At 40.8% G+C, this 19646-nt stretch overlaps 1 protein-coding gene across 1 annotated transcript in view; it reads left to right on the top strand.

Moving 5' to 3' along the window:
• The window catches only part of LOC139420886 (aspartate beta-hydroxylase domain containing 1), a 54363-nt gene that overhangs the window by 22901 nt on the left and 11816 nt on the right, over positions 1–19646 (top strand). The window contains exons 3-5 of the mRNA XM_071171275.1: positions 7279–7485; positions 10076–10283; positions 10619–10732. Coding sequence (XP_071027376.1) covers positions 7279–7485; positions 10076–10283; positions 10619–10732 — 529 coding nt within the window. The remainder of the gene's footprint in view (positions 1–7278; positions 7486–10075; positions 10284–10618; positions 10733–19646) is intronic.

The raw sequence follows: 19646 nt of genomic DNA, 5'->3' as shown, positions 1-19646 counted from the left end.
ATAGAAAATACTACTTGAGCAAGACTTATTAAAGTATTTGGTTTAAAATATATTTGAATATCAAAATAAAGTATATAAATAATTAAGCAAACCAGATGGCACAATGCTTTTATTTTATTTACGTACAGCCAAGGGCACACTCCAACACTGACGTCATTTACAAACAAAGCATTTGTTTAGTTAGTCTGCCAGATCAGAGGCAGTAGAGATGACCAGGGATGTTCTCTTGATAAGTATGTGAATTGGACCATTTTCCTGTCATGAGTACTTTTGGGTGTCAGGGAAAATGTATGGAGTAAAAAGTACGTTATTTTCTTCAGGAATGCAGTGAAGTAATAGTAAAAGTTGTTAAATAGTAAAGTACAGATACGACAAAGTAATTTTACTGAAGTACTTTACAGGAAACCAGTCTGTATCTGGTGTGACCACCATCTGCCTCATGCAGTGCAACACATCTCCTTCGTATAGAGTTGATCAGGCTGTTGATTGTGGTCAGTGGAATGCTGTCCCACTCCTCTTTAATGCTGTGCGAAGTTGATGGATATTGGCGGGAACTGGAACACGCTACCGTACACGTCGATCCAGAACATCCCAAACATGCTGAATAAGCATGCCATGGAAGAACTGGGACATTTTGTACAGATCCTGTGTGCAGTATCATGCTGAAATGTGATGGCGGCAGATGAATGGCACAACATTGGGCCTCAGGATCTCGTCACGGTATCTTTGTGCATTCAAATTGCCATTCATAATTCATAAATAATTTAATTGTGTTCATTGTCCGTCGCATATGCCTGCCCAAACCATAACCCCACTGCCACCATGGGGCACTCTGTCCGGTACAGTTGAAACTTGGATTCATCCGTGAAGAGCACATTTCTCCAGCATGCCAATGGCCATCAAAGGTGAGCATTTGCACACTGAAGTTGGTTACGACTCTGAACTACAGTCAGGTCAAGACCCTGGTGAGGACGACGAGCACGCAGATGAGCATCCCTGAGACAATTTGTGCAGAAGTTCTTTGGATGTGCTAACCCAGTTTCATCAGCTGTCCGAGTGGCTGGTCTCAGACAATCCCACAGGTGAAGAAGACAGATTTGGACGTCTTGGGCTGGTGTGGTTACACGTGAGGCCGGTATGACGTAATGCCAAATTCTCTAAAATGATGGAGGCGGCTTATTGTAAAGAAATTAACATTTAAATTATCTGCCGACAGCTCTGGGTGACATTCCTGCAGTCAGCATGCCAATTGCACACTCCCTCAAAACTTAAGACATCTGTGGCATTGTATTGTGACAAAACTGCACATTTCAGTGGCCTTTTATTGTCCCCAGCACAAGGTGGACCTGTGTAATTATCCTGCTGTTTAATCAGCTTCTTAATATGCTACACCTGTCAAATGGATGGATTATCTTGGCAAAGGAGAAATGCTCACTAACAGGGATGTCAACAAATTTGCGCGTAACATTTTTGATTTTTTTTTTGGTGTGTATGGAACATTTCTGGGATTTTTTATTTCAGCTCATAAAACATGGGATCAACACAGTGTAATTTTGGCAAATATATTTCCATTGTATTTCCTATTGGCCCACCACTATGCCATTTCTCTCCTGTTCTATTGGTTTTCATATCAACTTTCTTTCGTTGTCCTGAAGCCATTTCCGTTTCTCTTACAATAAAACATGAGTTTATAGTCAGAAATAGGTTACAGTCCAGGTAGCTTCTTCTGATAATGTAGAAACAACAAAAAAGTTGTCTTTTCCTTGGTGTGAGCTGTTCTGCACGCTGGACAGAGGAAGATAAATTTGTATGCTATTGTTCTAAATTCAATCACCTTCTTCTTCATCCTCGCCATTCAGTTAATTCAAATTCAATCTTGAAGACATGAACAATTATCGGTTTATATTGCTCAGTCATTCAGCGAGGAGAGAAACACTTTACCGCCTGTGTACCAACGCATAATCAGCGTTCTAACTATCCCTTGCGTCGACGCAATGTACTTTACTCCACAATATAATTTGTTTTTCAGAAGTACAATGACCCAACACCTCCAGGCTGTGTAAGGGCTATATGACCAAGAAGGAGAGTGATGGAGTGCTGCGTCAGATGACCTGTCCTCCACAATCACCCGATCTCAACCCAATTGAAATGGTTTGGGATGAGTTGGACCGCAGAGTGAAGGAAAAGCAGCCAACAATGGCTCAGCTTGGGGGAACTCCTTCAAGACTGTTGGAAAAGCATTTCAGATGAAGCTGGTGGAGAGAATGCCAAGAGTGTGCAAAGCTGTCATCAAGCCATGGTGGCTACTTTGAAGAATCTAACACTTTTTTTGGTTACATGATTCCATATTTGTTATTTCATAGTTTTGATGTCTTCACTATTATTTTATAATGTAGAAAATAGTAAAAATGAAATATCAAATAAAAATGTAAGAACCTTTCTGCACATTATTTAGTTGAAATGGGATCTTTCGTATAAAAGCTGTAGGAAATAATAATAATAATAAGTAATTGAAGTGTAATTAATAGTAGTGTTGCTTCGCACGCACAATAATGATGCTGTTGATGCTTCCTTTTGACCAGACATTTTGATAAATCAAATCAAATGCAGAAACATTTTTAAATATACTGAGTATACAAAACATCAGGAACACCTGCTCATTCCATGACATACAGTAGACTGACCAGGTGAAAGCTATGATCCCTTATTGATGTAATTTGTTAAATCCACTTCAATCAATATAGATTTTATTTTTATTACCTTTTATTACCTCTTATTACCCTTTATTACCGTTTATTTCCTTTTATTTACCTCTTTTTACCTCTTATTACCTTTTATTGCCTTTTATTTACCTCCTTTTCAAATACACCCTGTATAACAGCATGGTCATCGGAATCACAAATAAAACATCACAAATCACCCCAAAAAATAGTTACATTCCTCCACAAATAAGTCCCCAGTCAATACTTTAAATTGCCTGAATGGCACCAGAACATCAAGAAGAAATGTATTTTTTTAGTTTTGTTCCAGCAATACGGTGCATTAAAACTAAAAGCTGATTTACCTAGTTCGATGGAGACCATAGGAACCTTGAGTTAACCAATCCTGTGAACAGTGTGGCAACTCGGGTGTCTATACTTCAACAGTAAAGTTAGATAAGACAGAAGTTTTGAAGTAGGGCCTTGTAAACAAAAAGAGAGTAATGTAGAGATCTATGGGTCTTTAGCCAAGTCCAGCCAACCTTTTTGATACAGGATGCAGTGATGAGTATCAAAACTGTCACCTGTAACAAAATGAAGGGCACTATGGTATAGATTGCATCCAAAGGTTTAAGAGTAGTAAAAGCTGCACTTTGATAAATAATATCACCATAATCAAGAACAGATTAAAAGGTTGACTGAATATTCTGTTTAGAGAAAGGCAGGCGAGGGGAGGAGACAAGTTAAAGAAATGTTCAAGCCTTGAGACATGGATTGTGTTAGTGCCATTCAGAGGGTGAATGGACAAGACAAAATATTAAAGGTAGCCTTGCAGTTAAGAACGTTGGGCCAGTAACCAATAGGTCGCTGGTTTGAATCCCTGAGCCGACTAGGTGAAAAATGTCTGTGCCCTTGAGCAAGGCACTTTTTGCTCCTGTAAGTCGCTCTGGATAAGAGCGTCTGCTAAATTACAAAAATCTAAATGTTTGAACGGGGTATGGTAGTAGGTGCCAGACGCAACAATTTGTGTCAAGAACTTCAACGCTGCTGGGTTTTTTATGCTCAACAGTTTCCTATGTTTATCAAGAATGGTCCACCATCCAAAGAACATTTTGGTTTGGGGGTCACCAAAGCGTAAAGAGAAACGCGACACTTGCGTTTATCAAGTTGAAATCAATAGAAGGAGAGTTGGGTGGGGGAAATAGTCAGGTTGCATGTCCTGTTTAAGAAAATATGTTAAGTTTTCAGACCCCTTGACTTTTTCCACATTTTCTTACATTACATCCTTATTCTAAAATGATTTCCCACTCAATCTACACACAACACCCCATAATGATAAAGCAAAAACAGGTTTTTAGAAATGTTTGCAAATGTATTAACAATGAACACCTTATTTACACAAGTATTCAGACCATTTGCTATGAGACTCGAAATTGACCCCAGGTCCATCCTGTTTCCATTGAGCATCCTTGATGTTTCTACAACTTGATTGGAGTCCCCCTGTGGTAAATTCAATTGATTGGACATTATTTGGAAAGGCGTCAGGGAGGTGACCAAGAACCAGATGGTCACTCTGGAAAGGTTCACTTTCCAACAGGACAACAGGACTTGAACCAGATTGAACATCTCTGGAGAAACCTGAAAATAGCTGTGCAGCGACTCTCCCCATCCAACCTGACAGAGCTTGAGAGGATCTGCAGAGAAGAATGGGAGAAACTTCCAAAAATACAGGTGTGCCAAACTTGTTGCATCATACCCAAGAAGACTTGAGTCTGTAATCGCTGCCAAAGGCTCTTCAACAAAGCACGAGTAAAGGGTCTGAATACTTATGTAATATATATATTTTTTATGTAATATATTTATTTATTTTCATAAATTTGCAAACAGTTCTTAACCCATTTTTGTTTTGTCATTGTGGGGTAGTGTGTGTGTGTGTGAGTGTGAGGGAAAACATTTTTTGTAATCAATTTTAGAATAAGGCAGTAACGTAACAAAATGTGGAAAAAGTCAAGGGTTCTGAATACTTTCCGAATGCAGTCGATTTCACTGGTTTAGGACAACTTGTAGAAGACAGCCAGCTTCATTTTGGATTTCTACATTTTGTTTCAAGTGAGTCGCCAACTTGGAAAGGTGAACACAACACTATTTTCTTCATCAATCATATTGATATCACGTTGAAATCAATAGAACAGGGTCAAAAAATGTGTGTTGGATATATATACAGTGTATATGTACATTATACAAAGACCACACGGAAACTTGGAATCATATACAGTGGGGAGAACAAGTATTTGATACACTGCCGATTTTGCAGGTTTTCCTACTTACAAAGCATGTAGAGGTCTGTAATTTTTATCATAGGTACACTTCGTGAGAGACTGAATCTAAAACAAAATCCAGAAAATCACATTGTATGATTTTTAAGTAATTCATTTGCATTTTATTGCATGACATAAGTATTTGATACATCAGAAAAGCAGAACTTAATAATTGGTACAGAAACCTTTGTTTGCAATTACAGAGTCCATACGTTTCCTGTAGTTCTTGACCAGGTTTGCACACACTGCAGCAGGGATTTTGGCGCACTCCTCCATACAGACCTTCTCCAGATCCTTCAGGTTTCGGGGCTGTCATTGGGAAATACGGACTTTCAGCTCCCTCCAAAGATTTTCTATAGGGTTCAGGTCTGGAGCCTGGCTAGGCCACTCCAGGACCTTGAGATGCTTCTTATGGAGCCACTCCTTAGTTGCCCTGGCTGTGTGTTTCGGGTCGTTGTCATGCTGGAATCCACGACCCATCTTCAATGCTCTTACTGAGGGAAGGAGGTTGTTGGCCAAGATCTCGCGATACATGGCCCCATCCATCCTCCCCTCAATATGGTGCAGTCGTCCTGCCCCATTTGCAGAAAAGCATCCCCAAAGAATGTTGTTTCCACCTCCATGCTTCACGGTTGGGATGGTGTTCTTGGGGTTGTACTCATCCTTCTTCTTCCTCCAAACACGGTGAGTGGAGTTTAGACCAAAAAGCTCTATTTTTAGCTCATCAGACCACAATACCTTCTCCCATTCGTCCTCCAATGACCATCATCCAGATGGTCATTGGCAAACTTCAGATGGGCCTGTACATGCACTGGCTTGAGCAGGGTGACCTTGCATGTGCTGTAGAATTTTAATCCATGACGGAGTAGTGTGTTGCTAATGGTTTTATTTGAGACTGTGGTCCCAGCTTTCTTCAGGTCATTGACCAGGTCCTGCCGTGTAGTTCTGGGCTGATCCCTCACCTTCCTCATGATCATTGATGCCCCACGAGGTGAGATCTTGCATGGAGCCCCAGACCGAGGGTGATTGACCTTCATCTTGAACTTATTCCATTTTCTAATAATTGCACCAACAGTTGTTGCCTTCTCACCACGCTGCTTGCCTATTATCCTGTAGCCCATCCCAGCCTTGTGCAGGTCTACAATTTAACCCTGATGTCCTTACACACCTCTCTGGTCTTGGCCATTGTGGAGAGGTTGGAGTCTGTTTGATTGAGTGTGTGGACAGGTGTCTTTTATACAGGTAACGAGTTCAAACAGGTGCAGTTAATACAGGTAATGAGTGGAGAACAGGAGGGCTTCATAAAGAAAAACTAAGAGGTCTGTGAGAGCTGGAATTCTTACTGGTTGGTAGGTGATCAAATACTTATGTCATGCAATAAAATGCTAAAAATCATACAATGTGATTTTCTGGATTTTTGTTTTAGATTCCGTCTCTCACAGTTGAAGTGTACCTATGATAAAGAATTACAGACCTCTACATGCTTTGTAAGTCGGAAAACCTGCAAAATCGGCAGTGTATCAAATACTTGTTCTCCCCACTGTATATGGTTGGTGAGATGAGGAATTGTAAGGCTGCTATCTATATTTTGGAATGTCGGATGTTGGTTTCGGGAGGCTGCCATTAAGAAAACGAAACAAACCACTCCAGTGTTTGCTGTTATTTCAGTGATTGTTTTACTCAAATACATGTATTGGTGTGCGGTCAGTAACTTTTATAGTGAACGCCCAGAATTATCTGTGCCATTTGAGAAAGAACACAGCTATACTTTTCTAAGTCCTGCATGTGTGTGTATGACAAAATCAACAGTACAAAACCGAAGATATTGATCTGTTTTAACACTAGAACCGCTGGGCCTCGAGGGATCCCCCTTCAAGCTAATGAGCAGTCATTCTGAATGCAACATTCTAACACTGTAATTAATACATGTCATATGCTATTGAAAGAGTAACCATTTGTGTGTATAAAGGCCTTGGATAGCATTAGAATATGATTTGTTTTTATTTATTTCAGATAAGACAGACAATCCCTAACCTGCTTATGTTGTTCCCAGCCTCCCTGTGTGTGTTTGGTGTCCTGGTGGTTGGCATTTAAAGAACAGAAAGCAAAAAAATATATATTTACAAAACATCCCTTGCATGTTTTTGTTTGTTTTCATCCTCAGTGTAAAACAATTACAATAAATGTGTATTAACCAATGTCTAATGTTTAGTTCTTTCTCTAGAATGTATGACTCTTTCTCTGTGATTTGTCTTTCTCAGGCCACATTAAATGATCGCTCCTCCATCCAAAAGCCTCATCTCTTCTTCCTCCCAGATGTCCCCAGCATTCCTTTTTTCCCACGTGACGCCCATCGACATGACATTGAGGTCTTGGAGGCCAACTATCCCATAATCCTCGCAGAGTTTCAGGCGGTCTACCAGAGAGGCATTGATCCAAAGATTGGCTGGACCAGCCTGGGACCTAAGGTACACAAACCTACGACTCCCAATGAGCATGTACCTGTTCAGTCACTGATCTAACCTGATTGGACAATTAGGTGAAAGCAAGGGTTCTCTTACATAGCTTTCACAGATCCAGTCATGTCACATCAGTGAGTCCTTCCAAAACAGAGGGAGAAGGAATACATTTTAAGACAAGCATACCAGCTGAAATGATGCTATGTCCAGGTCTAAAACCAGATTGGTGCACATTAAGAATAGAATGCTAAGTTAAAATTTCTTAGCTGAGAGTTGGCCAGGGATTCTAATACTTTGACAATGCAAGATAGATAACTACCATCCAATTTCCAAGCTAAGTCAAATGGTCTCCGCCTTTGTGTAGGGGGAGGACATGTGCCGCTTTCCAGATCTTAGGGATAATACCAGAAACAATTGTCAAGTAAAAAATATAGGTTCATGTTTCTGCAATAAGTGAGGCAGAGATTTTTTTAGATTAATTTTTAGCAAGGCACTTGAGACAACAAACGTCAGAGACAACAAACGGTTGAAAATAAAGAATGTGTGCCTAGGAGTGGATCATTCTCTGCAAGCTGTTTTAAAAATATATATATATATTATTTTAATAAAGGTGGAATTAAAGGAATTTTCAGAAACAATTATTTCAAATAGGTGGCCAGCTGAGGCAAAATAGCTATTTAAAGCATCAAAAATGTTAATTTGATCTATTAGAGGACCAGGGATTGTCATAACCTGCTGGGGCAATACGGGGGTGAAATTTAGCTTCAAGGACTTGACTACTTTCTAGAAGTTAGCTGGATTTCCACCACGCTCAGAAAATGTAAGATGTCAATTTTGCCTTTCTAATCAGTTAGACATCTATATCTCAAATGACTGCCAATCAGATGCAGAATCAGTCAACCTAGCCTTAGCCCAGGTTAAGTTTCTTTCCTGTACTTTTTCAGACAATTCATGGGTGAATCATGGATTAGATCTGTCTTTTACCCTTAGTATTTTAAATGGAGCATGCTTATCTGCAACAGAGTTGAACAGAGAGGTAAAACAATTAAGGGCCAGATCCGACTCAGAGATGGATACCCACCCCCAGTCACACAACCCCAGGTAAGACAAATGTTACTCATTAAAACAAATAAAAATAGGTCTGTGATAATGAATGGCTGAGATTTAGGTAGTTTAACATCTTTTATTCAGGCAATTGGACAATGGTCACTGAGCTCATTAGCAAATATTCCATTGGCTATATACTTATGAGGGACATTTGTCAGAGTAATATCTAAAAGAGTAGATTCATATCAGGGTGTTTAAAGTTGGGGTAGGTTGGTTTAGTTATCAGCGGAGTTAAGTTTAGCTCAGTACAAATATCTTTCAGCCTATCTGTTTGCGTTGGTTTGAGAAGCCAGAATTACTATAAAATCCATGTATATAATCAAACTTCTGGTATTTACATGAATCAGGCCAAGCCTACAGCTGCAGGATTTCAGATCAGATGGTCAGTCTCTAGCACAAACATGCTATGTTCAGTAGGTAAACCCTTGTTTAAAAATACTGTAGGTCTGGCTTGAAATGGTATAAGATACAAGAATAATTGAGGGTTAGCTGTTGAGGGCCAGGACTGAAATCTTATCACTTGTTTAGTATATTTGCAATATTAGAACTCAGCATTCTAGCTCCTCTTCTATTCAGGCCTTCCGTTTTTGACAACTGAGGTTGCTCACAAAATAAATCAAAGTTGTCGATAAAATCCAACACTTTTTCAGGTCAGAGTAGGATTTCATCCATGAGTCCAGTGCAAATAGCCGGAAGAAGCGATCAACTCCACGATCGTATGTTGGGATAAGACCGGAAAGGACAATCTGCTTGCCAGTAGCCATTAGCCTGTCCCTCTGGTATTCAAAGTCCCATCTCAACTCCTCCGATTGCCACAACTTGCCCGAAGACAAACATTTTGACTATATTAACCCATTGAGCTAGAATGATGCACTTTCATGCTAGGTTTAGGACCCCATATTGAAACTTATAGAGACCCCAACTGATGTATAGAACATTCTTAAAATGAACTACTTTGGCTTAAAGACAAGTATAATGAAACCTCTAACACAGTACATTCATTTGACTTAATGAAAATATGTTTTTTGGACCTAACTTCCTTACCACTTTTTCCATGTGGTTTCTTCCTTCATAGTCTCAATGAAATGATGACCACTTCTTAAATATTTGGTCAAATCTTTCAGAAACATACCCCTTTGGCTCAACTTAGCCCATTCTCCCCCAGGCTCTATCGATGATACAAATAATGACACACAAATATAAGTATTAAACTAAATACCAGCCTACAAAAGCCACATGGCTACACTCTCCTTATTTGTATAGTGGAAAAGCATTGAGGTAACATTGTCAGAACTATAAAATTGTCATACATAAAAAAATAAGTGCTAACGTGCTTGCAGTGCAGCAGTTTGAAACACATACAATACAAACATGTGTGGGTACATGGGTAGCTGTGTTTGTATGGTGCAGTGGTGTGTGTAACATTTATTTAACACAGTAGTTTGTGTGACAAGGCAGGTCTATGTGTAACAGGTCTATGTGTCTCTCTCAGGGCCAAGCCGTGTTCCCCTTGTACAGCGCAGGCGTGTGTGTAGCAGGGAACTGCCGCTCCTGTCCCTGCACCTACCGCACTCTTCTCTCCTTGCGCACCTTCATAAGTAGCAACTCCCTGGGGGCCGCCGGGTTCTGGCTGCTAGGGCCTGGGGCCACACTAGGGGGAGTGTATGGCCCCACCAATACTCGCCTACGCTGCCACCTCGGTGAGTGAGACAGACATGTTCCAGCCCACATATCATTGGGTCTCAGTATGGTTCTTGACAAAGTTTTGCTTACATGATCTCTGTGCATGATTTTGTCCATTAAATGTGCAGTCTAATATTAACGATGATTGAAATTAATGATATATCGTTTGATACATGCCTCATGAGCTTTGTACAACTATCTAACTCCATCATAACCCCCCAAACATGTTTTTTTTACTTCACTGTTTGTTAACAAAGTGTTAGTATGTAAGTCAGGTCTGATGTATGCAATGCAAATCAGTGTAAATATATAATTGCCATGAATCTATCCTTTTGACACCACCACTTTTTAGGAGTGCAGACCCCACCTCAGTGTGAGCTGGTAGTGGGAGGAGAGCCTCAGTGCTGGTCAGAGGGACACTGCCTCCTGGTGGATGACTCCTTCCTGCACACTGTCTCCCATAATGGTCAGTCAACTCCACCTCCCACAACAAGGCAGTCACTCTCAAAACAAACTCAAGCTGTGCTCAGATTCCAGTTCCCTTTCAGTCAGTCAACTTAGGTACAACATACTATGGGGAGTCGCACTCTCGCGACTGAAGTCGAAGGATCTAAAATCACGCCTGGCAAAGCCAATGAAATTCGCGCCTCGCTGGAAACCCCGCCTTCCAAAGGTGATAAGCTTGAGGATTGGATTCATTCCTTCAATTATTCCGCTCTTAACCTCAGTGTGAACAGGAAGGATTCATGCTACTTAAACAAACAATTTGTAACAATTTGTCTTACATTGCGCCAACTGAACTGTCCCTTAGTGGTTGAGCGTGCTCACCCTATCGTGCGAAAGATTGTATGGTTCTCATACGTTTCCTAATGATGAACAATGAATTATTCGGCAGATAGCTTGACCTGGCTATAGCAATAAGTCTAAGAAGCCAGGTTTGCGACCAAGCCCCAATGAGTTAAAAGATACTCAGGTTTGTTGTTTTGTATATTCGGGCTCGGTGCATGCTCACGCTGCCCTCACTTGAATCAGTTTGTGTACAGACGGCTGGCACTGTTCCCCTACTAGTCTGCGGCGCAGGTTCTCTTGACAATTGTGTAGCATTCTTTAGAGGACTTGGTGTGTCTGATGGTGACTCCTCTCCTCGGTGCCCGTACCTCAGCTGAGTTTGAGCTGAGGGACGTGGAGATGGATTGTGCTCTGTTGCCGGTTACAGTCCAAAGTAAACTTTTGAAACCAATCTAGCTAACAAGCGCTGCATAGCGTTTAGCCAGGTTAGCTAACTCACAGATTAGGGCTAGCTATTCAGGCTTCCTAATGGTGGAATTGTTTGGGTATAATAATCTCTAGTTTAGTATACATAGCTAGCGTTAAGTCACTTGGTTATTCTAAATATCAACGGACCGTGCTGCAGTCAAAGAGGCTAGCTAGCCTAGTTTAGACTAAAAGCCTCAAATTCTAATGTTGACTATAATGCATAACTTCCGGTAAATTGGTAGAGGGTGGCAGAGCTACAGCGGTGTTTCTCAGACCATGAGACAATCCAAAACTCAGTTCTCACAAAAACGTCTGAGTTGCGATTATGGTTTATTGTTTAGCTAGCTAGCACATTTCTGAACAACTATCCAAGTAACCACATCAATAGAATGTTCATGATGTCACTACGACAACTGTCGATAGACGTACAGTTGAAGTCGGAAGATTACATGCACATAGGTTGGAGTCAATACATTTCAACAACTCCACTAATTTCTTGTCAGTTAGGACATCTCCTTTGTGCAAGACACAAGCAATTTTTCCCAAAAATTTTACAGACAGATTATTTCGCTTATAATCCAGTGTATCACAATTACAGTGGGTCAGAAGTTTATATACACTATGTTGACTGTGCCTTTAAACAGCTTGGAAAATTCCAGAAAATTATGTCATGGCTTTAGAAGCTTCTGATAGGCTAACTGATATCATTTGAGTCAATTGGAGGTGTACCTGTGGATGTATTCCAAGGCACACCTTCAAACTCAATGCCTCTTTGCTTGACATCATGGGAAAATCAAAAGAAATCAGCCAAGACCTCAGAAAAAAAATTGTAGGCCTCCACAAGTCTGTTTCATCCTTGGAGAAATTTCCAAACGCCTGAAGGTAGCACGTTCATCTGTACAAACAATAGTACGCAAGTTTAAACACCATGGGACCATGCAGCCATCATACGCTCAGGAAGGAGACGCGTTCCGTCTCCTACAGATTAACGTAATTATGTTCGAAAAGTGCAAATCAATCCCAGAACAACAGCAAAGGACCTTGTGAAGATGCTGGAGGAAACAGGTACAAAAGTACTCTAACCCTATATCCACAGTAAAACGTGTCCTATATCGACATAACCTGAAAGGCCGCTCAGCAAGGAAGAAGCCACTGCTCCAAAACCGCCATAAAAAAGACAGACTACGGTTTGCAACTGCACATGGGGACAAAGATCATACTTTTTGGAGAAATGTCCTCTGGTCTGATGAAACAAAAATATAACTGTTTCGCCATAATGACCATCATTATGTTTGGAGGAATAAGGGGGAGGCTTGCAAGCCGAAGAACATTATCACAACCTTGAAGCACGGGGGTGACAGCATCATTTTGTGGGTGTGCTTTGCTGCAGGAGGGACTGGTGCACTTCACAAAATAGATAACATCATGAGGACAGAACATTATGTGGATATATTGAAGCAACATCTCAAGACATCAGTCAGGAAGTTAAAGCTTGGTCGCAAATGGGTCTTCCATATGGACAATGACCCCAAGCATACTTCCAAAGTTGTGGCTAAATGGCTTAAGGACAACAAAGTCAAGGTATTGGAGTGTCCATCACAAAGCCCTGACCTCAGTCTTATAGGACATTTGTGTGCAGAACTGAAAAAGTGTGTGCGAGCAAGGAGGCCTACAAACCTGGCTCAGTTACACCTGCTCTGTCAGGAGGAATAGGCCAAAATTCACCCAATTTATTGTGGGAAGCATGTGGAAGGATACCAGAAAAGTTTGACCCAAGTTAAACAATGTAAAGGCAATGCTACCAAATACAAATTGAGTGTATGTAAACTTCTGACCTACTGGGAATGTGATGAAAGAAATAAAAGCTGAAATAAATCATTCTCTCTACTATTATTCTGACATCTCACATTCTTAAAATAAAGTGGTGATCCTAACTGACCTAAAACAGGGAATTGTTACTAGGATTAAATGTCAGGAATTGTGAAAAACTGAGTTTAAATGTATTTGGCTTAGGTGTATGTAAACTTCCGACTTCAACTGTATCTACAGTACTAAATCCATGTGTATGTATATTGTGTGTCACATTCTGACCTTAGTTCCTTTATTTTGTCTTTGTGTTAGTTTGGTCAGGGCGTGAGTTAGGGTGGGTAGTCTGTTCTTTTTTCTTTGTTGTATTTCTGTGTTCGGCCTGGTATGGTTCTCAATCAGAGGCAGCTGTCGATCGTTGTCTCTGATTGAGAATCATACTTAGGTAGCCTGTTTTCCCCATTTTGGTTGTGGGTGATTATTTTCTGTTTAGTGTTTCTTCATCACCTTACAGGACTGTTTTGGTTTTTCGTTTATTCACGTTGTTGTTTTGTGCGGTGTTCAGTTGTTTCATTAAAATAATGGACACTTACCATGCTGCGCATCGGTCCTCTTCTTCCTCCAATGACAGCCGTTACATTGCGTATGTTATTGTGTGTGTGTGTGTGTGTGTGTGTGTGTGGCAATGTTTGTGTTGCTTCACTGTCCCCCTTGTTCCATAAGTTGCTTTTTTATCTATTTTTTTATCTAATTTTACTGCTTGCTTCAGGTACTTGATGTGGAATAGAGTTCCGTGTAGTCATGGCTTTATGTAGTACTGTGTGCCTCCCATAGTCTGTACTGGACTTGGGGACTGTGAAGAGACCACTTGTGGCATGTCTTGTGGGGTATGCATGGGAGTCCGAGCTGTGTGCTGGCAAGTTTAGACAGACAACTCGGTGCATTCAACATGTCAATACCGCTCGTAAATAAAAGTGGGGATGAAGTCAATTTCTCCTCCACTTTCAGCCAGGAGAGATTGACATGCATATTATTAATATTAGCTCTCTGTGTACATCCAAGGGCCAGCCGTGCTGCCCTGTTCTGAGCCAATTGCAATTTTCCTAAGTCCTTTTTCGTGGCACCTGACCACAAGACTGAACAGTAGTCAAAGAGCGACAAAACTAGGACCTGTAGGACCTGCCTTGTTGATAGTGTTGTTAAGAAAGCAGAGTGTCTCTTTATTATAGACTTCTCCCCATCTTATCTACTGCTCTATCAATATGATTTGACCATGACAGTTTACAATCTAGGTTTACTCCAAGCAGTTTAGTCATCTCAACTTGCTCAATTTCCACAATATTTATTGCAATATTTAGATGAGGTTTAGGGTTTAGTCAGTGTTTTTTTCCAAATTCAATGCTTTAAGTTTTATAAATATTTAGGGCTAACTTATTCCTTGCCACCCACTCTGAAACTAACTGCAGCTCTTTGTTGAGTGTTGCAGTCATTTCAGTCGCTGTAGTAGTTGACGTGTTTAGTGTTGAGTCATCTGCATACATAGACACTCAGCCTTTACTCAAAGTCAGTGGTATGTCGTTAGTAAAATTTGAAAAAAGCAAGGGGCCTAAACAGCTACCCTGGGGACTTCCTGATTCTAACTGGATTATATTTGAGAGGCTTCCATTTTAAAGAACACCCTCTGTGTTCTGTTAGACAAGGAACTCTTTATCCATAGCAGGGGGTGTAAAGCCATAACACATACATTTTTCCAGGAGCAGACTATGATCGATAATGTCAAGAGCTGCACTGAATGCTAACAAGATAGCCCCCACAATCACTTTATCATTAATTTCTCGCAGCCAATCATCAGTCATTTGTGGTGTGCTTGTTGAGTGTCCTTCCCTACATAAGCATGCTAAAATTCTGTTTACTGTGAAATAGCATTGTATCTGGTCAAACACAATTTTTTCCAGAAGTTTACTAAGGGTTGGTAACAGGCTGATTGGTCAGCTATTTGAGCTAGTAAAGGGGGCTTTACTATTCTTGGGTAGCGGAATGACTTTAGCTTCCCTCCAGGCCTGAGGGCACACACTCTCTAGTAAGCTTAAATTGAAGATGTGGCAAATAGGAGTGGCAAAATCTGCTATTATCCTCAGTAATTTTCCATCGAGATTGTCAGACCCTGGTGGCTTGTCATTGATGATAGACAACAATAGTTTTTTCACCTCTTCCACACTGACTTTACGGAATTCAAAAGTACAATTCTTGTCTTTCATAATTTGGTCACATATGCTTGGATGTGTAGTGTCAGCATTTGTTGCTGTCATGTCATCCCTAAGTTTGCTTATTTTGCCATTGAAAAGGTAATTAAAGTAGTTTGCAATATCAGTGGGCTTTGTGATGAATGAGCAACCTGATTCAATGAATGAAGGAGCCGAGTTGGCTTTTTTTCCCCCAAAATGTAATTTCAGGTGCCCCAAAGCTTTTTACTATCATTCTTTATATAATTTATCTTTGTTTCATGGTGTAGGTTCTTTTTATTTTTATTTTGTTTAGTCACAGGATTTCTTAATTTGCAGTACGTTTGCCAAATCAGTTGGGCTGCCATACTTAATTGCCAAACCTTTTGCCTCATCCCTCTCAACCATAAAATGTTTCAATTCCTCATCAATCCAAGGGGATTTAACAGTTTTACAGTAATTTTCTTAATGGGTGCGTGCTTATTAGTAACTGGAATAAGTAGTTTCATAAATGCGTCAAGTGCAGCGTCTGATTGCTCCTCATTACACACCACAGACCAGCAAATATTCTTTACATCATCAACATATGAATCACTATTAGAAATGCAAGATATATTTATGCGTAGCTGTCCCTGATCGTTGTCAAGCTGTTGAGACCATTCGATCCGTCTATGAGTAGTGGCTCGATGTAAGAATCTGGTTGTCCACCAAAGGTCACTATGTCCTTCTTCTTTTTAGAGCTTCTATGGTAGTGGTGTGTTTGTTCGACAGATACTTCAGATGATTTTCTGTGGGGATTCTCCTTCAGCTCGCGCTGTATGTCGGTTGGTCAGTAGTTAAAACCATTTTGTAACGTTCAGCTCACGATGTCTGTCAGGCTGGCCTGTAGAGTTTAATCCATTTCGTAACCCTCAGCTCACGCTGTCCGTCATGCTGGTCTGATATATTAATTCTTAGCGAGTCCTTTTAAGCACTTGTTGTGGAAAATATTTAATGAAATATTTCACCAATACCGGAACTTGTGAATTCAATTGGACTTTATTACAAACAGTAACAAAGCCGAGCAATTCCATGGAAGAACTGACTCTTCATTCTTAGTACTTGGCTTTTATACAGACTTACCCTTACAGAACATCGTCACTCCACTTTACGAATCTTGTTACGAATCTTTTTTTCCATTCTCTTATTCACTCAGACATTGGTGCATAGATTCTATTGGTGGTGTGACATGCACACTCCTGCTGGTGCTTATAACTGATTATCTAATGTTCCTGTCCAAAGGTCTTCACAAGTTCAGGCCGATGTTGTCTGTATATGATTAACCCATGTGCATGTCCAGTAGCTTTCACAAGATCAGATATGGCCCAGACCAGTCAAGTCTTGTTGGTCTACCTTGCCTCATCCACACAGATTCTGCTTACGTTCTGTTTTTTTACATGTCTAATAGTTGACTCGATCTTGATCCAGCTTTGTACACTCACATTGGCTCAGCCTTCATTCTGCTTACACGTCTAATATTTAAACTGATATCGATTCTTCTTCTACTTCAAAGAGAACAGTATAGGTTACTGAAAATCACCAAATGACTAGAAACTCTCCTACACACTCTGGCCAAAGTGGGCGTTCCGTCATGCTGACACAAACTCTGAGCTCACTTGGGCGTGGCTACTGACAGTGCAAAGCTCATATGAAAAACAATTATCTCATTAGAAAATCTTTAAAAAAATACTCTCATACTAAATCATTTATTTTATACAACATTTAGATGTTGTATAAAACAGATCTTTCCGTCCTAACTTGTTTCCTTCCTAACTTAGTTACTTTGTTGTACCATCCTTAACTTCTTGGATCTCTAGGGGCGCTATTTCATTTTTGGATAAAAAACGTTCCCGTTTTAAGCGCGATATTTTGTCACGAAAAGATGCTCGACTATGCATATTCTTGACAGTTTTTGAAAGAAAACACTCTGAAGTTTCAGAATCTGCAAAGATATTGTCTGTAAGTGCCCCAGAACTCATTCTACAGGCGAAACCAAGATGATGCGTCAAGCAGGAAATGAGCAGAATCTCTGAAGCTCTGTTTTCCATTGTCTCCTTATATGGCTGTGATTGCGCAAGGAATGAGCCTACACTTTCTGTCGTTCCCCCAAGGTGTTAGCAGCATTGTGACGTATTTGTAGGCATATCATTGGAAGATTGACCATAAGAGACTACATTTTCCAAGTGTCCGCCTGGTGTCCTGCGTGGAATTCGGTGCGCAAACGCCAGCTGCTTGTACTTTTCCATTTGATTGAGGGGAGAAACCATGCTTCCACGAACGATATATCATTGAAGAGATATGTGAAAAACACCTTGAGGATTGATTCTAAACAACGTTTGCCATGTTTTCAGTCGATATTATGGAGTTAATTTGGAAAAAAGTTCGCGTTTTGAGGACTGAATTTTCGTTTTTTTTTTGGTAGCCAAATGTGATGTAGAAAACGGAGCTATTTCGAATTCACAAAGAATCTTTTTTGGAAAAACTGAGCATCTGCTATCTAACTGAGAGTCTCCTCATTGAAAACATCCGAAGTTCTTCAAAGGTAAATGATTTTATTTGAAGGCTTTTATGTTTTTGTTGAAATCTTGCGTGCTGGATGCTAACGCTAATGCTAACGCTAAATGCTACGCTAGCTAGCCACTTTTACACAAATGATTGTTTTCCTATGGTTGAGAAGCATATTTTAAAAATCTGAGATGACAGTGTTGTTTACAAAAGGCTAAGCTTGAGAGATGGCATATTTATTTCATTTCATTTGCGATTTTCATGAATAGTTAACGTTGCGTTATGGTAATGAGCTTAGGTCTGTAAATAGAATCCCGGATCCGGGTTTGGTAGACGCAACAGGTTAATCAGATCACAAAATAATAAACAATGTCACAGGATTATTCTTTAGATCCCCTGGACCATTCGTAACATTCCTATCTTATAAATACTGATCGAAAGTTCATTCTCTTAGAGAAAAAAGGTTTTGGCGGGAAAAGTCTCTCTTTAACAAAGAGATTTCAGTCTTCCCACTCTAGGGAGCCAGAGGGAGAGTCTCAGCAAACTATTTATGACCGGCTGTTAAGTCATAAAACCGTCCCAACTCCCTCCTATTCTGTGCTTACTTCGAGGCAAGCAACACTGAAGCATGCATGAGAGCATCAGTCCCTCAGGGGTAAGTGCTCAGTCCCCTCCTGTACTCCCTGTTCACTCATGACTGCATGGCCAGGCACAACTCCAACACCATCATTAAGTTTGCTGATGACACAACAGCCTGATCACCGACACTGATGAGACCGCCTATAGGGAGGAGGTCAGAGACCTGGCTGTGTCATGCCAGGATAACTTCCTCTCCCTCAATGTGATCAAGACAAATGAGATGATTGTGAACTACAGTGAAAGGAGGCCTGAGCACACCCCCATTCTCATCGGCGGGGCTGTACTGGAGCAGTTTGAGAACTTCAAGTTCCTTGGTGTCCACATCACCAGCAAACTATCCCGGTCCAAACACACCAAGACATTTGTTAAGAGGACATGACAAAGCCTATTCGCCTCAGGAGAAGATTTGGCATGGGTCCTTAGATCCTCAGCTGCCCAATCGAGAGCATCCTAACTGGTTGCATCACTGCCTGGTATGGCAACTGCTCGGCCTCCGACCGCAAGGCACTACAGAGGGTAGTGTGTACGGCCAAGTTTCCTTCCATTCAGGACCTCTATACCAGGCAGTGTCAAAGGAATGCCCTAAAAATTGTCAGAGTCCAGCCACCCTAGTCATAGACTGTTCTCTCTGCTACCGCACGGCAAGCGGTACTGGAGCGCCAAGTCTAGGTCAATAAGGCTTCTTAAGAGCTTCTATTCCCAAGCCATAAGACTCTTGAACAGCTAACCAAACGGCTACCCAGATTATTTGCATCGCCCCCCCCCTCTTTTAAGCTGCTGCTACTCTTTGTTTATTATCTATGCATAGTCACTTTAACTCTACCTACATGTGCGGCAGGTAGCCTGGCGGGTAGGAGTGTTGGGCCAGTAACCGGAAGGTTGCTGGACCAAATCCCTGAGCTGACAAGGCAA

Source organism: Oncorhynchus clarkii, chromosome 12, assembly GCF_045791955.1.
Source record: "Oncorhynchus clarkii lewisi isolate Uvic-CL-2024 chromosome 12, UVic_Ocla_1.0, whole genome shotgun sequence".
NCBI lineage: Eukaryota > Metazoa > Chordata > Actinopteri > Salmoniformes > Salmonidae > Oncorhynchus > Oncorhynchus clarkii.
Note: the sequence above shows the minus strand (reverse complement) of the source record. Positions and strands in the feature narration are given on the sequence as shown.